General features: G+C 39.5%; 1 protein-coding gene and 1 long non-coding RNA gene across 5 annotated transcripts in view; one reads left to right on the top strand and one right to left on the bottom strand.

The window, feature by feature from the left end:
- Positions 1–15,817, bottom strand: part of LOC106505379 (uncharacterized) — a 916,097-nt gene that overhangs the window by 822,568 nt on the left and 77,712 nt on the right. For all 4 annotated transcript variants that reach the window (XR_014824121.1, XR_014824122.1, XR_014824120.1 and 1 more), the window contains exon 3: positions 9,834–9,978. This is a non-coding gene — a long non-coding RNA (uncharacterized LOC106505379). The remainder of the gene's footprint in view (positions 1–9,833; positions 9,979–15,817) is intronic.
- CPB1 (carboxypeptidase B1) overlaps positions 1–15,817 on the top strand; it is a 44,088-nt gene that overhangs the window by 14,849 nt on the left and 13,422 nt on the right. Inside the window, exons 4-9 of the mRNA NM_214169.2 lie at positions 9,264–9,363; positions 9,452–9,553; positions 10,398–10,499; positions 13,730–13,840; positions 13,927–14,017; positions 14,834–15,036. Of these exons, the coding sequence (NP_999334.2) occupies positions 9,264–9,363; positions 9,452–9,553; positions 10,398–10,499; positions 13,730–13,840; positions 13,927–14,017; positions 14,834–15,036 (709 nt within the window). The remainder of the gene's footprint in view (positions 1–9,263; positions 9,364–9,451; positions 9,554–10,397; positions 10,500–13,729; positions 13,841–13,926; positions 14,018–14,833; positions 15,037–15,817) is intronic.

The following is a 15,817-nucleotide window of genomic DNA, read 5'->3' on the forward strand; positions in this document are numbered from 1 at the left end:
AGAAGAAGGAATATTCTGATTTTTTTGGATTTAATGTCCTGAAAATGTCAATTAAGTCTAACTTTTCTATCATGTCCTTTAGGATCTCTGTTGCCTTATTGATTTTCTGTCTAGAGGATCTGTCCATTGATGTGAGTAGGGTGTTAAAGTCTCCTACTATGATTGTATTCGCATCGATTTCTCCTTTTATGTCTGTTAGTATTTGTTGTAGGTGTCTGGGTGTTCCTATATTAGGGGCATATATATTGATGATTGTAATATCCTCTTCTTGAATGGATCCTTTAATCATTAAATAGTGTCCTTCTTTGTCTTTCTTTATGGGCTTCGTTTTAAAGTCTATTTTGTCTGATATGAGTACTGCAACTCCTGCTTTCCTGTCTTGTCCACTGGCATGAAATACCTTTTCCCATCCCCTCACTTTCAATCTATATGTGTCCTTTGATCTAAGGTGAGTTTCCTGTAGGCAGCAGATTTTAGGTTTTTGCTTTTTTATCCAATCTGCCACTCTGTGTCTTGATTGGAGCATTCAGTCCTTTGACATTTAAGGTGATTAGTGACAGATACGTATTTATTGCCATTTTAAATCTTGTTTTCCAGCTGATTCTATGTTTCTCTTTTCTTCTTTTCTTTTTTGGGTTGGATGGTTTCCATTTATTTTATGCTTGAGTACTTTTCTTTTCAGTTTTTGTGAATGTAATATTTGGTTTTGACTTGTGGTTGACCTGTTTTTTTAAGCACATTAAGCCCTTCCTACACCTGCTTGCTTTTGCCTCTTAGTCATATAGGCTCAGACACATCTTTAAAATTAAAAAAAGAATCTATATTTTCTTAATTTCCTTCCCCACATTGTATGATTTGATGTCTTTTTTTTTTTAACATCTTCATGTTTAGATCTGTATGCTGGCTTATTTAAGTGATTGCTTTCCAATTGTGGTTTCCTCCATCCTAATTCTTCCTTTTCTCTCTTTTCTATCCTTTTTTTTTAGAGAAGCCCTTTCAGTATTTCTTTTAGAATGGGTTTAGTACTGCTGTATTCTTTTAGCTTTCATTTGTTGGAGAAATTCTTTATTTCCCCTTCTAATTTAAATGATATTCTTGCTGGATAAAGTATTCTAGGTTGCAAAATTTTTCCTTTCAGCACTTTAAATATATCTTGCCACTCCCTTCTGGCCTGCAGTGTTTCCGTAGAGAAATCAGCTGATAGGCTTACGTGGGTTCCCTTATCATTAATGCATTGCTTTTCTCTTGCTGCCTTTAGAATCCTTTCTTTAACTTTTGCTGTTTTTATTATAACATGTCTTAGTGTAGGCCTGTTTGTGTTCAACTTGTTTGGGGCCCTCTGTGCTTCCTGTATCTTGATATCAGTATGCTTTAGATTTCTAAGTTTTCAGCCATAATTTCTTCAAATATATTTTCACTCCCCTTTTCTTCTTCTTTTCCTTCTGGAATTGCTATTATGCATAGATTGGCCTGCTTTATGTTATCCCATAGGCCTCTTATATTGCTTTCATGTTTTTTCACTTGTTATTCTGTCTTCTGTCCTGATTGGGTGATTTCCATTATTTTATCTTTCATTTCACTAATTCGTTACTCCGCATTATTCTTTCTGCTCTTTATTGCCTTAAGCTCAGTTTGTATCTCTGCAAATGAATTTTCTAGTTTTTCTTGGCTCCTTATATTTTCTAGTTCCTTTCTAAAGGAATCTGCATTACTTAATATCCTCTCTTAATTCCTTCAGTATTTTCAATACCTCCCTTTTGAACTCAATGTCTGTCAGACTGCAGAAATCTATTTCATTGTTGTCTGCTTTAGGTGAATTCTCCTGTTCCTTTAACTGGAAATGGTTTCTGTGCTTCTTCATCTTGCTTGTGTTTTTCTTTTTATGTGAGTTCGGGGAAGCCAAACTGTAGTCTTGTAAGGCTACTTCTATGCAAGAATGCCCCTTTGTTTTTTTGGGGGGGTTGCTATTTATTTTTGCTGTGGGAGTTTGAATACTTGCTGTCTCTTTCTTTGGTGTGAGCAGGCTGTTGTTCCCAGGATGCTCAGCGTGTTTTCAAGGAGAAGGAGGCAATGGGTAGAGCCAGCAGTCAGTGCCTGGTCATTGGGCTCTCAATAGCAGCAAGGACCTGCAGGAAGGTGGCACAGGCTACTCCTAGTTGCAGGGCCCTGGGAAGTGGTAATAAACTCTAGGCAGATCTTCAAGGTGACCAGAGCACTTGGCAGTAGCAACAGCAGGGTGTGTGAGTTCCCAGGGGAGTGAGAGCAACAACAGCTTGTGTTTGATTGCAATGCCCTCCTTTAAGGTGACTGGAACCACAGGTGGTGCCTGTTCAGGGACCCCTAGTGGGAGTAGGCCATGACAATCTCAGTGATAACTGCAGTGGTTTGCCCCTGCCACCTGTAGACCATGCATGAAGAAACCTGTCTCACTTAGCCTATATATGAGGTGTTATAAAGGATGCTCCTAGTTGCAGGATTTTGGGAAGTGACAGAGATCAGGCATGTGGGTACTGCCTGGAATGTTTGGCAGTGGCAACAGCAGGGCGGATGTGTTCCCAGGAGTGTGAGAGCACCAACAGGTGGTATTCGGTCACAATGCCCTCCTCTGTGGTGCCCTTGAGGTCAATGGGGCTGCAAGTAATTTTTGTTCAGACATCTCCAATGGCAATGGGCCACGTCCACCTCTGGAATCAGAGATAACTGCATAAGTTTGCCCCTGCTGCCTGCTGACCACTCTAGAAGCACCCTGCCCCCTTATCCCACACAGGAGGTGCTGCACCAGTTGCTCCTAGTTGTAGGGCCTTGGGAAGGGACAGTGACCAAGTGTCTTGGGGTCACCCAGAGCATTTGGCAGTGGCAGCTGCAGGATGGGTGTGTCCCCAGGGGAATAAGAGCAACATCATTTGGTGCTTGGTTACAATACCCTCTTTTTTGTGTTTTGGCAACCCCTGAGGTGACTGGGACCACTGGTGGAGCCCACTCACAGGCCCCCAGTGGTGTCAAGCCACACCTCCCTCTGGCCTCTGAGACGACCGCCACAGTCTGTGGCCCCACCACCTATGGATCGTGCAAGAGGCACCACATTGCACTTAATCCCCTTATGCCGTTAGCCCACAAAATAGGTGGCCACCGGTAGCCTCCACAAGAAGTACCTAATCTCCCTTAAAAGAGCAAGAGGCTTCTCTCTGCCCATAGCCTCCCCAGAGCTGTCCCACCCTCTAAGCCTGAGGGCATGTACATGCTCCAGCACAGGGAACTTCCTATGGCGGCCCACCCTTCCTCCCCAGCAATGGTTCCTTGCCTCTCCTGTGGGTCTGGACCTTTTCCCAGGTTCCCTCTGCCATGGTGTTCCCCTCCTTAGCCCATGGTGCACTGCTCCTTAGCCCCTCATGCCATCCCCAGTTTTCTCTCCGGGACTGACCTCCGGAGCCTGAGTCTCAGCACCCAGCCCCCACCCAAGCATCTCAGGCTGTGGTGTCCAGGCCAGTGGTTCAGATGATCTGTGCAGCTCTCACTCTGCTTTGCTGTTCTCAGTCCAGCTGCTATGCTTTTCTCAGGAACTTTGAGGTCCCACTGACTCAGCCGATATTTCGTCAGTTAGGTGGCTTCCCAGGAGATGGGTTCCTTTTCTCCTTCACAGCTACCTCTCAGGAATGCTAGTCCCATCCTGATTCCTTCTCTCTCTCTCTTTCTTTTGTTCTACCCAGTTATGTCAAGAGTTTCTTGCCCTTTTTGGAGGTTTAAGTTCTTCTGCCAGCATTCAGTTGATGTTCTGTGCAAGTAGTTTTACATGCAGATGTGTTTTTTTGATGTGTTTGTGGGAGAAGGTATGTGCAAGCTCTTACTTTTCTTCCATCTTGCTCTGCCTCCCACTATCTCCTTTTTGAACTAAGTGTCTATTAGACTGTAGAGATCTGTTTCTTTGTTTGCTCCGTCAGGGGAATTCTCCCATTCTTCTAACTAGAAATATTTCCTAAGGTTCTTCATTTTGCTTATATTTTTCTTATTCTGTGAGTTTAGGGAAAACAACTACTATAGTCTTGGAGGGCTATTTACATATGAGAGCACCCCTGGGTATTTTGTGAGGGCTTACTATTTATTTTTGGCATGAGGACTGCTCTAGGTTTGGGTACTTACTGTCTCTTCCCTCCATGTGTGCAGGCTATTATCCCCTTGATAGGGTGCTGTGTGTGCTTCCAAGGAGATTAAGGCAATGGGCAGGGCTAGTAGCCAGTGTGTGGTTGCTGAGCTTTTGATAGTAAGCAAGGACCCGTGGGAAGGTGGCACAGGCTGATCCTGGTTGCAAGGCCCTGGGAAACGGCATTGACCCTCAAGCAGTTGTAGATGGTGCCCAGAGCATTTGGCAGTGGCAGTGGCAGGGTGTGTGCATTTCCAAGGGTGTGAGAACAACAACAGGTGGTGCCTAGTTGCAGTGCCAACCTCTGAAATGACTGGGGCCGCAGGTAGTGCCTGTTCATGGACCTCTAGTAGTGTGGGCCACACCTGCCTCTGAAGTCTGAGACGACGTTAGTGGTTTGCCACCACCACCTGTAGACCATACAAGAGGTGCCCAGTCAAGTTCAGCCCATGAAGGAAATGCTGCCACCCAAAGCCCATCACCCATGGTCTTGCCGCCCATGTCCCCACCCTCTGAGAGTCCACATGTACACACAGAAAATTATTCCTATGACTGTCCACCTGCCTCCTCTTGCCCTCCCCAATAATGGCTCCTTGCTTCTCCTTCCAGCCCAGACCTCCTCCCAGGTTCCCTCCTCTGTGGTGCTCTGCTCCCCAGCCCTTGGCGCACTGCTCCCTAGCCCCTCAGGCTGTCTCCACACAGCCAACCCTAGCCCTCTCTGGGAAACTGACCTCTAGAGCCTGAGTCTCAGTGCCCAGCCCCCTTCTGAGCATCTCAGGTTGTGGTGTCCCAGGAGGTAGTACAGATGGTCCATGCAGCTCTCTCTGCTTTCCTCTCCTCAGCCCAGCTGCTGAGCTTTTCTCTTGAGGCTTTTTGGTCCCTCCATCTTGGCTGATCTTCCTGTCAATTAGGTGGCATCCCCAGGATGTGGCTTCCTTTTCTCTTTCATAGCTCCCACCCAGGGGTGCTTGTCCTGTCCTTATTCCTTTTTTTTCCCCTCTCTTCTCTCTCTCTTTTTTCCCTTTTGTGCTATCTGGTTATGTGGGGAGTTTCCTGCCCTTTTTGAAGGCTTAATGTCTTCTGCCAGCATTCAGTAAAGATTTTGTGCAAACTCTTCTACATGTAGATGGGGTTTTTTGATATGTTTGTGGAAGAAAGAGTGCCATGTCTTACTCCTCTGCTATCTTGATCCCATCTCCTAATGTGTATTTAGATGGTTTTCTGCCAGCAAGAATTTGCAGTTGTTTTTCTATATAACAGGAACCATTGACTGCACCAGTTCCATCAAAATAGTTTTTCAGATTTTTCAGCAGTTCCAACCCTCTGCACAAAGACTTTCATCATTTAGCAGTTTTAATCAGATTCTGAACTACTATTAAACAATTCAAAATGTGTGCATCAAGAAAGATAACTGAGTTTTTAAATGCTTATGTCTCACCTTAGGTACAGATTAGGGATTAGATGGTGTAAATCTCCAACTTATGGTTCTGAAGCCAAGTTGACAGAAGCTTTTGGTGGGTGGGTGAGCCTTCACAGAATTCCCTCCTACAAATTGCAGGAAGGTTGTCTGCGCCCAGCCAATCAGAAAGAGACTGATTGTTGCTATCTGCCTATAACATTTTTCTGCATATTTCAGACTTGCGTGGGAGTGTTCTTGGAAAACAAGGGGTACATAGTCTGGAAACTGATCAAATCCACCTTTTTCAGGAATCTAAAAGGGGGAAAAAACTAAGTCATGTTTCTCTTCCTTAGACATCATACTTGTTTCTTGCTTTTGGGGAGTCTCTCTCTCTCTCTCTCTCTGCATGCTTAAAAAAATAAAGTTGGATAACACTATAAAAGGAACATATAAAAGTATAAACTAGTGTACATGCCTCTGTATTTTGGAGCTATAACGTGATCCCTATCACATTAAGAGGCATTATTTTAATTTCCTAGAATAGAAGCTCATTATTTAGTAATATTATTTTGTAATATAGCTAAAGTAGTGCTCCATCCTAAATCTAATAAAATCAAATAATCATAGGGCTGAAAAGGATCATTTAAGGTCAATCCCCAACCATCAGGCATAATTCAGCACCACTTATTAACCTCATTCTAATACTCTTCCGAAAATTACCAGAGGAGACTTTTGGGTGTCATCTTAAATCCAACTGTTTTTATTATGCTTCTCTGTCCTGATTATTGATGAAATATTTAACATAAAAAGAACTCTAACAGAATGTTTCTTCTTAGTACCAAACAAGACACCAGCCTCTACACTGTCGCTTATTCTCCCAAGTAATCTGAATTTGAGGATTGAGTGCAAAAGAAAGGATATTGCGATATGCTGTGGAAGTCCAACTTCGCCGTCCACTCAGAGCTAGTTACTGGTAGTTCAGAGGTCACGATGGTTATGGTCTTAGATACAAATGTCTATTGGTGTCCTGAGGCTATAGAATGCCTGGGAACAATTAACTGTGGATCTCTTTTCTCTGAGCACCCACTAAGACACCATGTGACCTAGATAATTATTTTACTTGCTCACTGACAATGGAAGATCTTGTTAAAGGGAAAGTAGATGTCGTTTACCATCCCCTCTCGGATTTTAGTTTTGCCATTCTGTCAGAGAAATTCATCCTTGTTAGGCAATATTTGTTCTTTCAAATTGTAGATCTTGGAAAATAGTTGTTTTCTTAAAGGTTTCTGCCTGTTCATTTTTAGTTTTCAGGGTTTTTGCTTTACTTGTTTTGGTTCTGTTTGTCTTTAATTTTTTAGTTAGATTTGAAAATAACTTTCCTAAATTATCTCTATTGTAGATATTTCCCCAGAACTTATGAAGATGGTAACTGTCAACTGTACTATAGTTTAACTTTTCTTTCATTCGACCTTGGAAGACATCTGTATAAATGACCTAGACCTATAGATTTGAATCAAATCATTGCATTTTAGAACTGAAAAGGACAGTGAACACCAGCTAATCAAATATCCAATTCTAAAAGTTATGAAATTAAGGCCCTGAGATTAAATGACTTTTCCAAAGCCAATTTACATATTAGGCAAAATTATGACACTGAGCTTTTGATTCTTAATTCTAGGTTCTTTCTACTCCATGCTATTCTCTAAAATTCCAATTTGGGTGTTGAATATAATTAATTATACTACTAATATAATCATTGTTCCTAACTGTAGCAGAATGATTGACTGTCTCCCAAAAATGTCTACATCCCAATCCCCAGAACACCTAAATATGTTATGTTAGTGGAAAAGAAAAGTTAGTGTCATAAATGAAATTAAGGTTGTTAAGCAGCTGAACCTAAAATAGGTAGGTTATCCTAGATTGCCTGGATAAATCCAAAGTAACCACAGGGTCCTTACATGTGGAAGAGGGAGGGAGAAGAAGAGGTCAGACTGATGAAACATGAGAAGGACGTGAGCTGCTGTTGCTGATTTTGAAGATGAAAAAGGACAAGGAGCCAAGGAATGTGGGCAGCCTGTAGAAGCTATAAAGGGCAAGGAATCAGATTTCCCCTCTACAGCTCCCAGAAATGAGCATACCTCTGTTGACACATTGATTTTAGCCCAGTGAGACCTGTGCTGGTCTTCAAAACTGTAAAATAATAAATTCATGTTGTTTTAGCCATTTAGTTTGGAATAACTTACAGCAGCCATAGAAACGAATACAGTTGGTTGTTTAATGGGGAATTTTCATTCCACAGAATGATTTTTTTTTTTTTAGAGCCACACCCACAGCATATGGAGGTTCCCAGGCTAGGGGTCGAATCAGAGCTACAGCTGCTGGCCTGCACCACAGCCACAGCAACCCCAGATCCGAGCCGCAACTGCAACCTACACCATGGCAGCTCATGGCAACGCTGGATCCCCAAACCACTGAATGAGGCCGGGGATCAAACCCACATCCTCATGGATACTAGTCGCATTCATTTTCACTGCACCACAATGGGAACTCCCTCACAGAATGAATTTTAAACTCTTCTTCTTTTCCTTTTTTATTTTAAATACTACCTTAAGACAGTTAAGGACCTTAAAACAATATTTGTCTCTTGCTAGGAAACAAATATCATTTAGTATTAGTTGATTGCATTTTCCATAAATAGGCACAAGTTCATGCCCAAATGAAGGAGAGAGCAGGTTCAGATGTCCCTGACATACTTCATCAGAATGCCCTTGGGGCAGCCAGAGGAGAAGCAGACTTTTGATGTGCAGCTACAATTCTTCATGTGTCAGATAAAAACATTTCAAGGCTTGACTGAGGATAATAGAAGTCTCTGCAAACTAGCTACTGTCTACAATATTTACAGTGCTATGATCAAAGACATTAATGCTCATAAAAAATTTTTCCCTTAGGACCACACTTGCTACTCAAACGTAGCAAAGAGAAACAAATTCACATAGACCCACACCTTCACACCTGCCTCTTATAATATGAACTTTCACTCAAACAGTCATTTATAGGCTTAACCAGGCCTCAAAGTTTCTGTCACCTTGCTACCGAACCATTCACATCAGTGTTCATATCACCTTGTTGGAGAACCATTCTTGGATTACTCTAAAACAGCCAAAAGAAAGGCAAGTAGAAGCTAGTACTTTAAATGGTATTCTTTGGTCCAATAAATCTTTAGCTTGTTAATATTTCTGAATTTCTATCCATCAAGATAGTTTTCTCAAATCCAGAGAAAGGCCTTAGGTGACTAGCTGTTCCAATTTACCTGAGATTGAGTAGGTTCCTGGGACATGGGACTTTCAGTGCTAAAACCAGGGTGCAAAACCAGGGAAATCTTGAGGGCTTGGGCACATGCTTTTTGTAGCAGCCCAAGATCCTGGTCCAAAATGCCCAGGTACAAGGAAATCATTTTCCAAGTTTAAGGTCCAAGAACACCCAAATATGTGAAATGTGGGACAAAGAAGAGCCTTGCTCATACTCTCCAGTATCCTTCTCAATGATTGACCCACTCTTTGTGATGAGTAGTTCATGCTGAAGAGCATCAAGAACAATCAGAGGACACATTTGCCTCCATGGAGAATGCATTGTACCATTTGCTAAAGCATAAACTCTGGGTTTTTACATATGTTCACTGGGAACCACACCTATGTTCACAGAAGCACACCATTTGGTTTATTACAGGGTACTCATAAACAACCTGAGATCTGTGCTAGAGGCTCAGTTTGACAGCAGAGTCCGTACAACTGGACACAGTTATGAGAAGTACAACAACTGGGAAACGGTATGGTGTTCACATGATTTCAACAGACATTGCTTTGGGAATTGAACCAAGAATGTTACATTAATCCACAAATGGTTCCATTTCACAGATAGAGGCTTGGACTAAGCAAGTCACCAGTGAAAATCCAGACCTCATCTCTCGCACAGCCATCGGAACTACATTTTTAGGAAACAATATATACCTCCTCAAGGTAATCCTCTTTAACCATAACTTCACCGTGTCTGAGGGCTTTAAATCAATGAATTCTAACACATTAACATCTGTTTCACAGACATGTTCATCCCAAACATTGTTATAACTCTTTCCCTGCCTATATCCTCCAGGGAATCAAACAGATTCCCCAGATTCTTTTATCATATGTGAATTTTTAAATCATTATTTTGATTTATTCAAAAGGAAAAATGCAATAAAATAACAGAAGTCCTATAAATTTAACCACATTCCTGTAAGCAATGTAAATGATCACCTACCTTGATGAAATTCTCCTCTCCCAGATGTTGTTTGCAAATCCATTTGCTAAAAAGGTTCATAAACTTCATGTCTATCAGACAACATTACACAGCGTATCAACAATTTGTTTCTGTCGTCCTCTAATGCCATTTTTATCATGCAATTCTAATGAAGAAAATAAAAAAATGAGGAATACGTGGGAGAGAAGGAAAAATTCTTACAAGATTAGCAACAATCATGATTACTTCTAATTACTCATCCAGTTGTCTTGGTCATGTCACCTAATAATAGCAGCATAAAATAACCTCCACGTGAGTACAATTAAGCAGGGTAATCAAGCATCTTCTGAAAATATGAGCTTGTCAAGCTTAATAAAAATAATAAACAGCCATGTAAGCCTTCAGCTCAAACATTGTGAGTGTCTAGAGGCAAGAACATACTGTGCTAGTATTATGCTTTAATTTAATCATGGAATATATTTCTTGCTGCTGTCAAGTTTCACCTGTTGAGTCCAGAGCCCAGAAGGGTAGTGAATGTTAACCCCTCAATGTGATGAATCTCCCTTTTCCTTTTGTTTGCAATAGGTTGGCAAACCTGGACCAAATAAGCCTGCCATTTTCATGGACTGTGGTTTCCATGCCAGAGAATGGATTTCCCATGCATTTTGCCAGTGGTTTGTGAGAGAGGTCAGTATGTAGAATGATTATTGACAGAGAAAAGTAGAAAGTGTTTTTTTTTTATTCCAATCAATCCCTTATAACCTAACTACAATAAAAGAGAACTATAGCACAGAAAAAAATTCACAATTACAAGTTCCAAGCTATAAAGGTCACCAAGAGAACTTTATAAGGCAAAATTTAAAAATATCTAGAAAACTGTATTTATTTGAATTTCACTCAACTTTCTTACCCACTTTTGGTAGAAAGGCAAACATGTAGTAAATATAGTGACTAAGTCATTTAAAAGTTAATGACTGTGGATAAACCACCAACTTGATCATTATCTCCTGGATAGTAATCAATGTATACATCAGAACAAAAGAAAATAGTACATAGTAGTCAATATCTAAATAACACTGTTTTATACTCATAATTCTAATGGTAAGATATGTGTGAAAACTCTTTTAAATATCCATGAGCTCATATTGATATAGATGATTCAATAAATAAGAGCGAAGGAACAACTCCATCTTTCTTTATAGAAGAATTACAACTAGTGGATATACAAATGCCCTACCATTAGAACACCATAGTAATAACTACTTCAGGAAAATCTACAGATAGATGCAAAAATTACTGGATAAAAGTTTAAAGAGGAATAGGTTATTTGCAGCATCAAAGTATCTCCCAAAATTTTGTAATAAATTACAAAGGCAAAATTTACAGTGGAGAAACCTGGCAGAAACTCCCTTAATCAAGTAATCAAGATTAACAATACCAGTGACACCACTAGTTTAACACATAATGAACATCATGTAACCTCTGACATTATACACTAAAAATATATACCACCTTTTTCGTATTCTTTCCCAAGATGGATAACCTCCCTCTGATCATTAAAAAAAAAAAAAAAAAAAAAATCAGACAAACACAAGTTGAGGGACCTTCTGTAAAATAATCAGACCAGTACTCTTTAACAGTGTCAAAGTCATAAAAGACATGGAAAGACTGAGGAACTGTCACAGATAAGGGAAGACTAAGGAGATATGAAAACCAAATGCACTGTGGGATCCTAGATTGGATCCTAGAGTAGAAAAGGGGCATTAATGGAAAAAAATTAACAAAATCTGAATTAAAGCCTATAGTTTAGCACTGTACCAATATTAATTTCTTCACCTTGATCGTTGCACCATGGTTATGTAAGACGCTAACATGAGGAGAAGCCGGGTGAGGGGTATATGGGAACTCCCTGTATTTGCAACTCTAAAATTATTTCAAAAAGAAAAGTTTAAAATGTTGAAGTACTTTAAAATATAATAATATTATTACATGCAATATAATTTCTTTTTAAAACACTTCTGGTAATTCCCATTGTGGCACAGCAGAAATGAATCTGACTAGTATCCACGAGGATGTAGGTTCGATCCTGGCCTCGCTCAGTGGGTGGGCAATCTGGTGTTGCTGTGAGCTGTGGTATAGGTTGCAGATGCAGCTCAGATCCTGTGTTGCTGTGGCAGTGGTATAGGCTAGCAGGTGCAGGTCCAATTTGACCCCTAACCTAGGAATTTCCACATGCTGCATCTGAAGCCTCAAAAAAGAAAAAAAAGAAAAAACAAAACTGCATAAACTAAAATAAAATAAATATTTCTATATCTATTCTTCAGGCTCTTGGTTTCTAGACATGCTATGTACCCAAGTGGTATCTTTTTTTTTTTTTTTTTTTTGTCTTTTAGGGCCACATTAGCAGCATATGGAGGTTCCCAGGCTAGGGGTCGAATCAGAGCTATAGCTGCTGGCCTATGCCAGAACTACAGCAACGTGGGATCTGAGCAATGTCTGTGACCTACACCACAAGCTCTTGGCAACGCCAGATCCATAACCCACTGAACAAGGCCAGGGATCGAACCTGTGTCCTCATGGATGCTAGTCGGGTTTCATTAACCACTGAGCTATAATAGGAATTCTTTCTTCTTTGGTTTTGTTGTTTGTTTGTTTGTTTGTTTTTTCCGGCTTTTTGTCTTTTTAGGGCTGCATCCATGGCATATAGAAGTTCCCCGGCTAGGGATCTAATTGGAGCTACAGCTGCTGGCGTACACCACAGTCACAGCCACAGCAACACAGGATCCAAGCCATGCCTGTGACCTATACCACAGCTCACAGCAATGCCAGATCCTTAACCCAATGAGCGAGGCCAGGGATTGAACCCACAACCTCATGGTTCCTAGTCAGGTTTGTTTCCTCCTTGCCATGACAGGAAGTCCCTCAACTGGTATCTTTTAATTTCAGTAGTATTTTGCCATCTGCCCTCTAGAAGGAAAGAACTTTCATCATTACTTTGTTACCTCTAATTGTAGACCACTAGTAGAACATGGTTCTATAGTTCCTCCAACCTAAAAAGCACATGCTTTATCATGTGTTAATAAACATATGCGTCCAAAGCCCAAGGAGTATATAAAACTATTACTACCTAGAAGCCTTAAATATTTTAAAATCTATCCAAGCAACCCTAGGGAAGAATTAAATGTAAATTTAATATGATCCTGGGGCTGAAGAAATGTGACTAAGAGAACTCAATACATAGGCATGAAGTGCTTCATTCATAGATAAGGGTCCACAACATTTAGCAGGGAGAGCTAGACCATTAATAGGGTTCCCTTCTCAAGAAAGAGGAGCAAGAGGAGACTTCAATCATGCAACTTGGAGGTTTGGTGAGAGCCTCTCCAAAACCATGTTATCTCACTTCACAGTGGGAGGCTTTTTCATCCTTCTTCCACGTCAAGCACTTCCTTCATTGAGACCATCTACAGGAAGTCTCATCAAAATTAAACTGATTTCTAGATGATAGTATTAGGAAAATGCATGGTTGTCCATAGATATTCCTTTACTAGGAATAGGACTTACTCTCATATCCTACTAACTTTGAAAAAAGTTATTAAAATGACTATTTCAAAGAAAATGAGTATTTATGTTCTTTCAAAGTCTTTATTAAATTTTTGTTCATCTTTAAAGTTAAAATATAAAGTAAGAATTATATGAATTACATATGGATAGAATATCACAGAAACAGCAGAATTAGAAACTATTTTAAACAAAACTATTAGTAATATTTTGCTAATTGCTTTTTAAATATTAATATTTACCTCAAAAGGGGATAGCACCTTTGTTACCAAAGTCAACATTCATCTAATTTATGTAAATTTTAACAGCATAATGCATTCCATTTTTCCATGAGATTCTGCTTTGTAATTTATATACAGGCTGTTCTCACCTATGGATATGAGAGTCACATGACAGAATTCCTCAACAAGCTAGACTTTTATGTCTTGCCTGTGCTCAATATTGATGGCTACATCTACACCTGGACCAAGGTATACGAACCAATACTGAGGGGCTGATGAAATTAAAACCAGCTACTTTCCATTATACTTGTCCTAACCATGTAATGCATTTTCAGAACCGAATGTGGAGAAAGACCCGCTCTACCAATGCTGGAACTACCTGCATTGGCACAGACCCCAACAGAAATTTTGATGCTGGGTGGTGCAGTAAGTATCTGGCTGACTATTTTGCATGCATCTGTTGAAAAGCATAGGAGAAAAATATCAGAGGAAAACACAACAGTGTATAAAACAAGAAAAAATACAAAATTTTATATTTTAGAATTCCAACTTTCTGAAAGTACAGTTTATTTATTCAGTTAATAAAAAACATACTGCTTACTCTGTTGTGTTTCCAGCTGTGCTAGATGCCTGGAAACATAAGACCAAACAAACCAAACATAATCCTACTACTTGTGGAATGTACAATCTAGAGGAGACCATCATTAAATAATTATTTAAACAATTATTTAAATAAAATTATGACAATCACAATTTTTTGATTCAATTTCAGTAAATGATTATAGTAATATAGAAATTTCTCATGTATATCAGTTTGTCCCCTACTTACTAATATTCTTACACGATATTAATATTGTTGCTTAGTATTACACAGGGACATACTGGTGATTGCATGTGCAACTTTTTACCCTATTAGCTTAAAAACACCCTAATCTTGTGACTAAATGTATACATACTTTATAATGTATACATACATGAGGATGATTATAAAAACTCCTGTGAGCGTTGCTGTGGTTCTGGCTTAGGCTGGCAGCTACAGTTCCAATTAGACCCCTAGCCTAGGAATCTCCATATGCTGTGGGTGCAGCCCTATAAAGGACAAAAAGACAAAAGAAACAAACAAACAAACAAACAAAAAACTCCTGTGAAAACTTAACTCTCTCTCTAATTTTAAATTTTGAAACATGCCCTGAGAACTTCGGTAGGTGACCATTTTCCACTAACAAAAATATGCTTTCCTAGCAACTGGAGCCTCTACAGACCCCTGCGATGAGACTTACTGTGGATCTGCTGCAGAGTCTGAAAAAGAGACCAAGGCCCTGGCTGATTTTATACGCAACAACCTCTCCTCCATCAAAGCATACCTGACGATCCACTCATACTCACAGATGATACTCTACCCTTATTCCTATGATTACAAACTCCCCGAGAACAATGCTGAGTTGGTAAGTGGTTGTGGTAGTATATATAGTATTTCACTGTTGAGATCTTTTAAATTCTATTCCTGGAAAAAAATTACAAGAACAATTTCTGGAAGTTTCATTACTGATTTTGGGTAACAGAAGTAAAAAATAATAATAAAAATACCACTACAGATTTACAAGGAATCTTAAATAGGCCAGATAAATTAGCTAGAAGAAATATCATTTTGATGCAAGGACTGATCCCAAACATGTGGTTAATTCACTAATCTTCAAAATAACAATAGTTCCACCTCCTCCTGCTTCAATACATTACTGACACACATGATACATCTGGGATAAGTGACAAAATTTCTTTATTTCATACATAATCTTAATCAGAAAGTCAATTTTATCAAGTTGCCTTGAGCTGGATTTGACACAGGCAGAGTATGGCAGATGTCATTAGGAGTTAAAGACATGTGGTTGATATTGGGTTGTGATAAGATCCTAAAGCTGCTTATTTTACTATTGGATTAGGTGAGACAGAGAAGTAAATCAATCAATGAACAAATGATATTTAATGGTTCCTTACTAGATATGAGAAATAATGCAAAGAAAATTAAGTATCCCTAACTCACAAAACTGGCAATCTTGTTGAAGAATCAGGATATAATGACATGAAAAGTTAAATAAGGGTTTTATAATATTCATACTAACAAATATTATATATTAATGGATATTTTTTAAACAAGCAGGTTTTAATCCTTCAAACAACTTTTTAGAAAATGTATGAACATCTGGCTGCCAGAAATTGGAACCAATG

This window comes from Sus scrofa, chromosome 13, assembly GCF_054392235.1.
Source record: "Sus scrofa isolate SSC_HxYL_T2T_F1_AM1 chromosome 13, Sscrofa_HxYL_maternal_Yorkshire_Landrace_v2.0, whole genome shotgun sequence".
Classification (NCBI taxonomy): Eukaryota; Metazoa; Chordata; class Mammalia; order Artiodactyla; family Suidae; genus Sus; species Sus scrofa.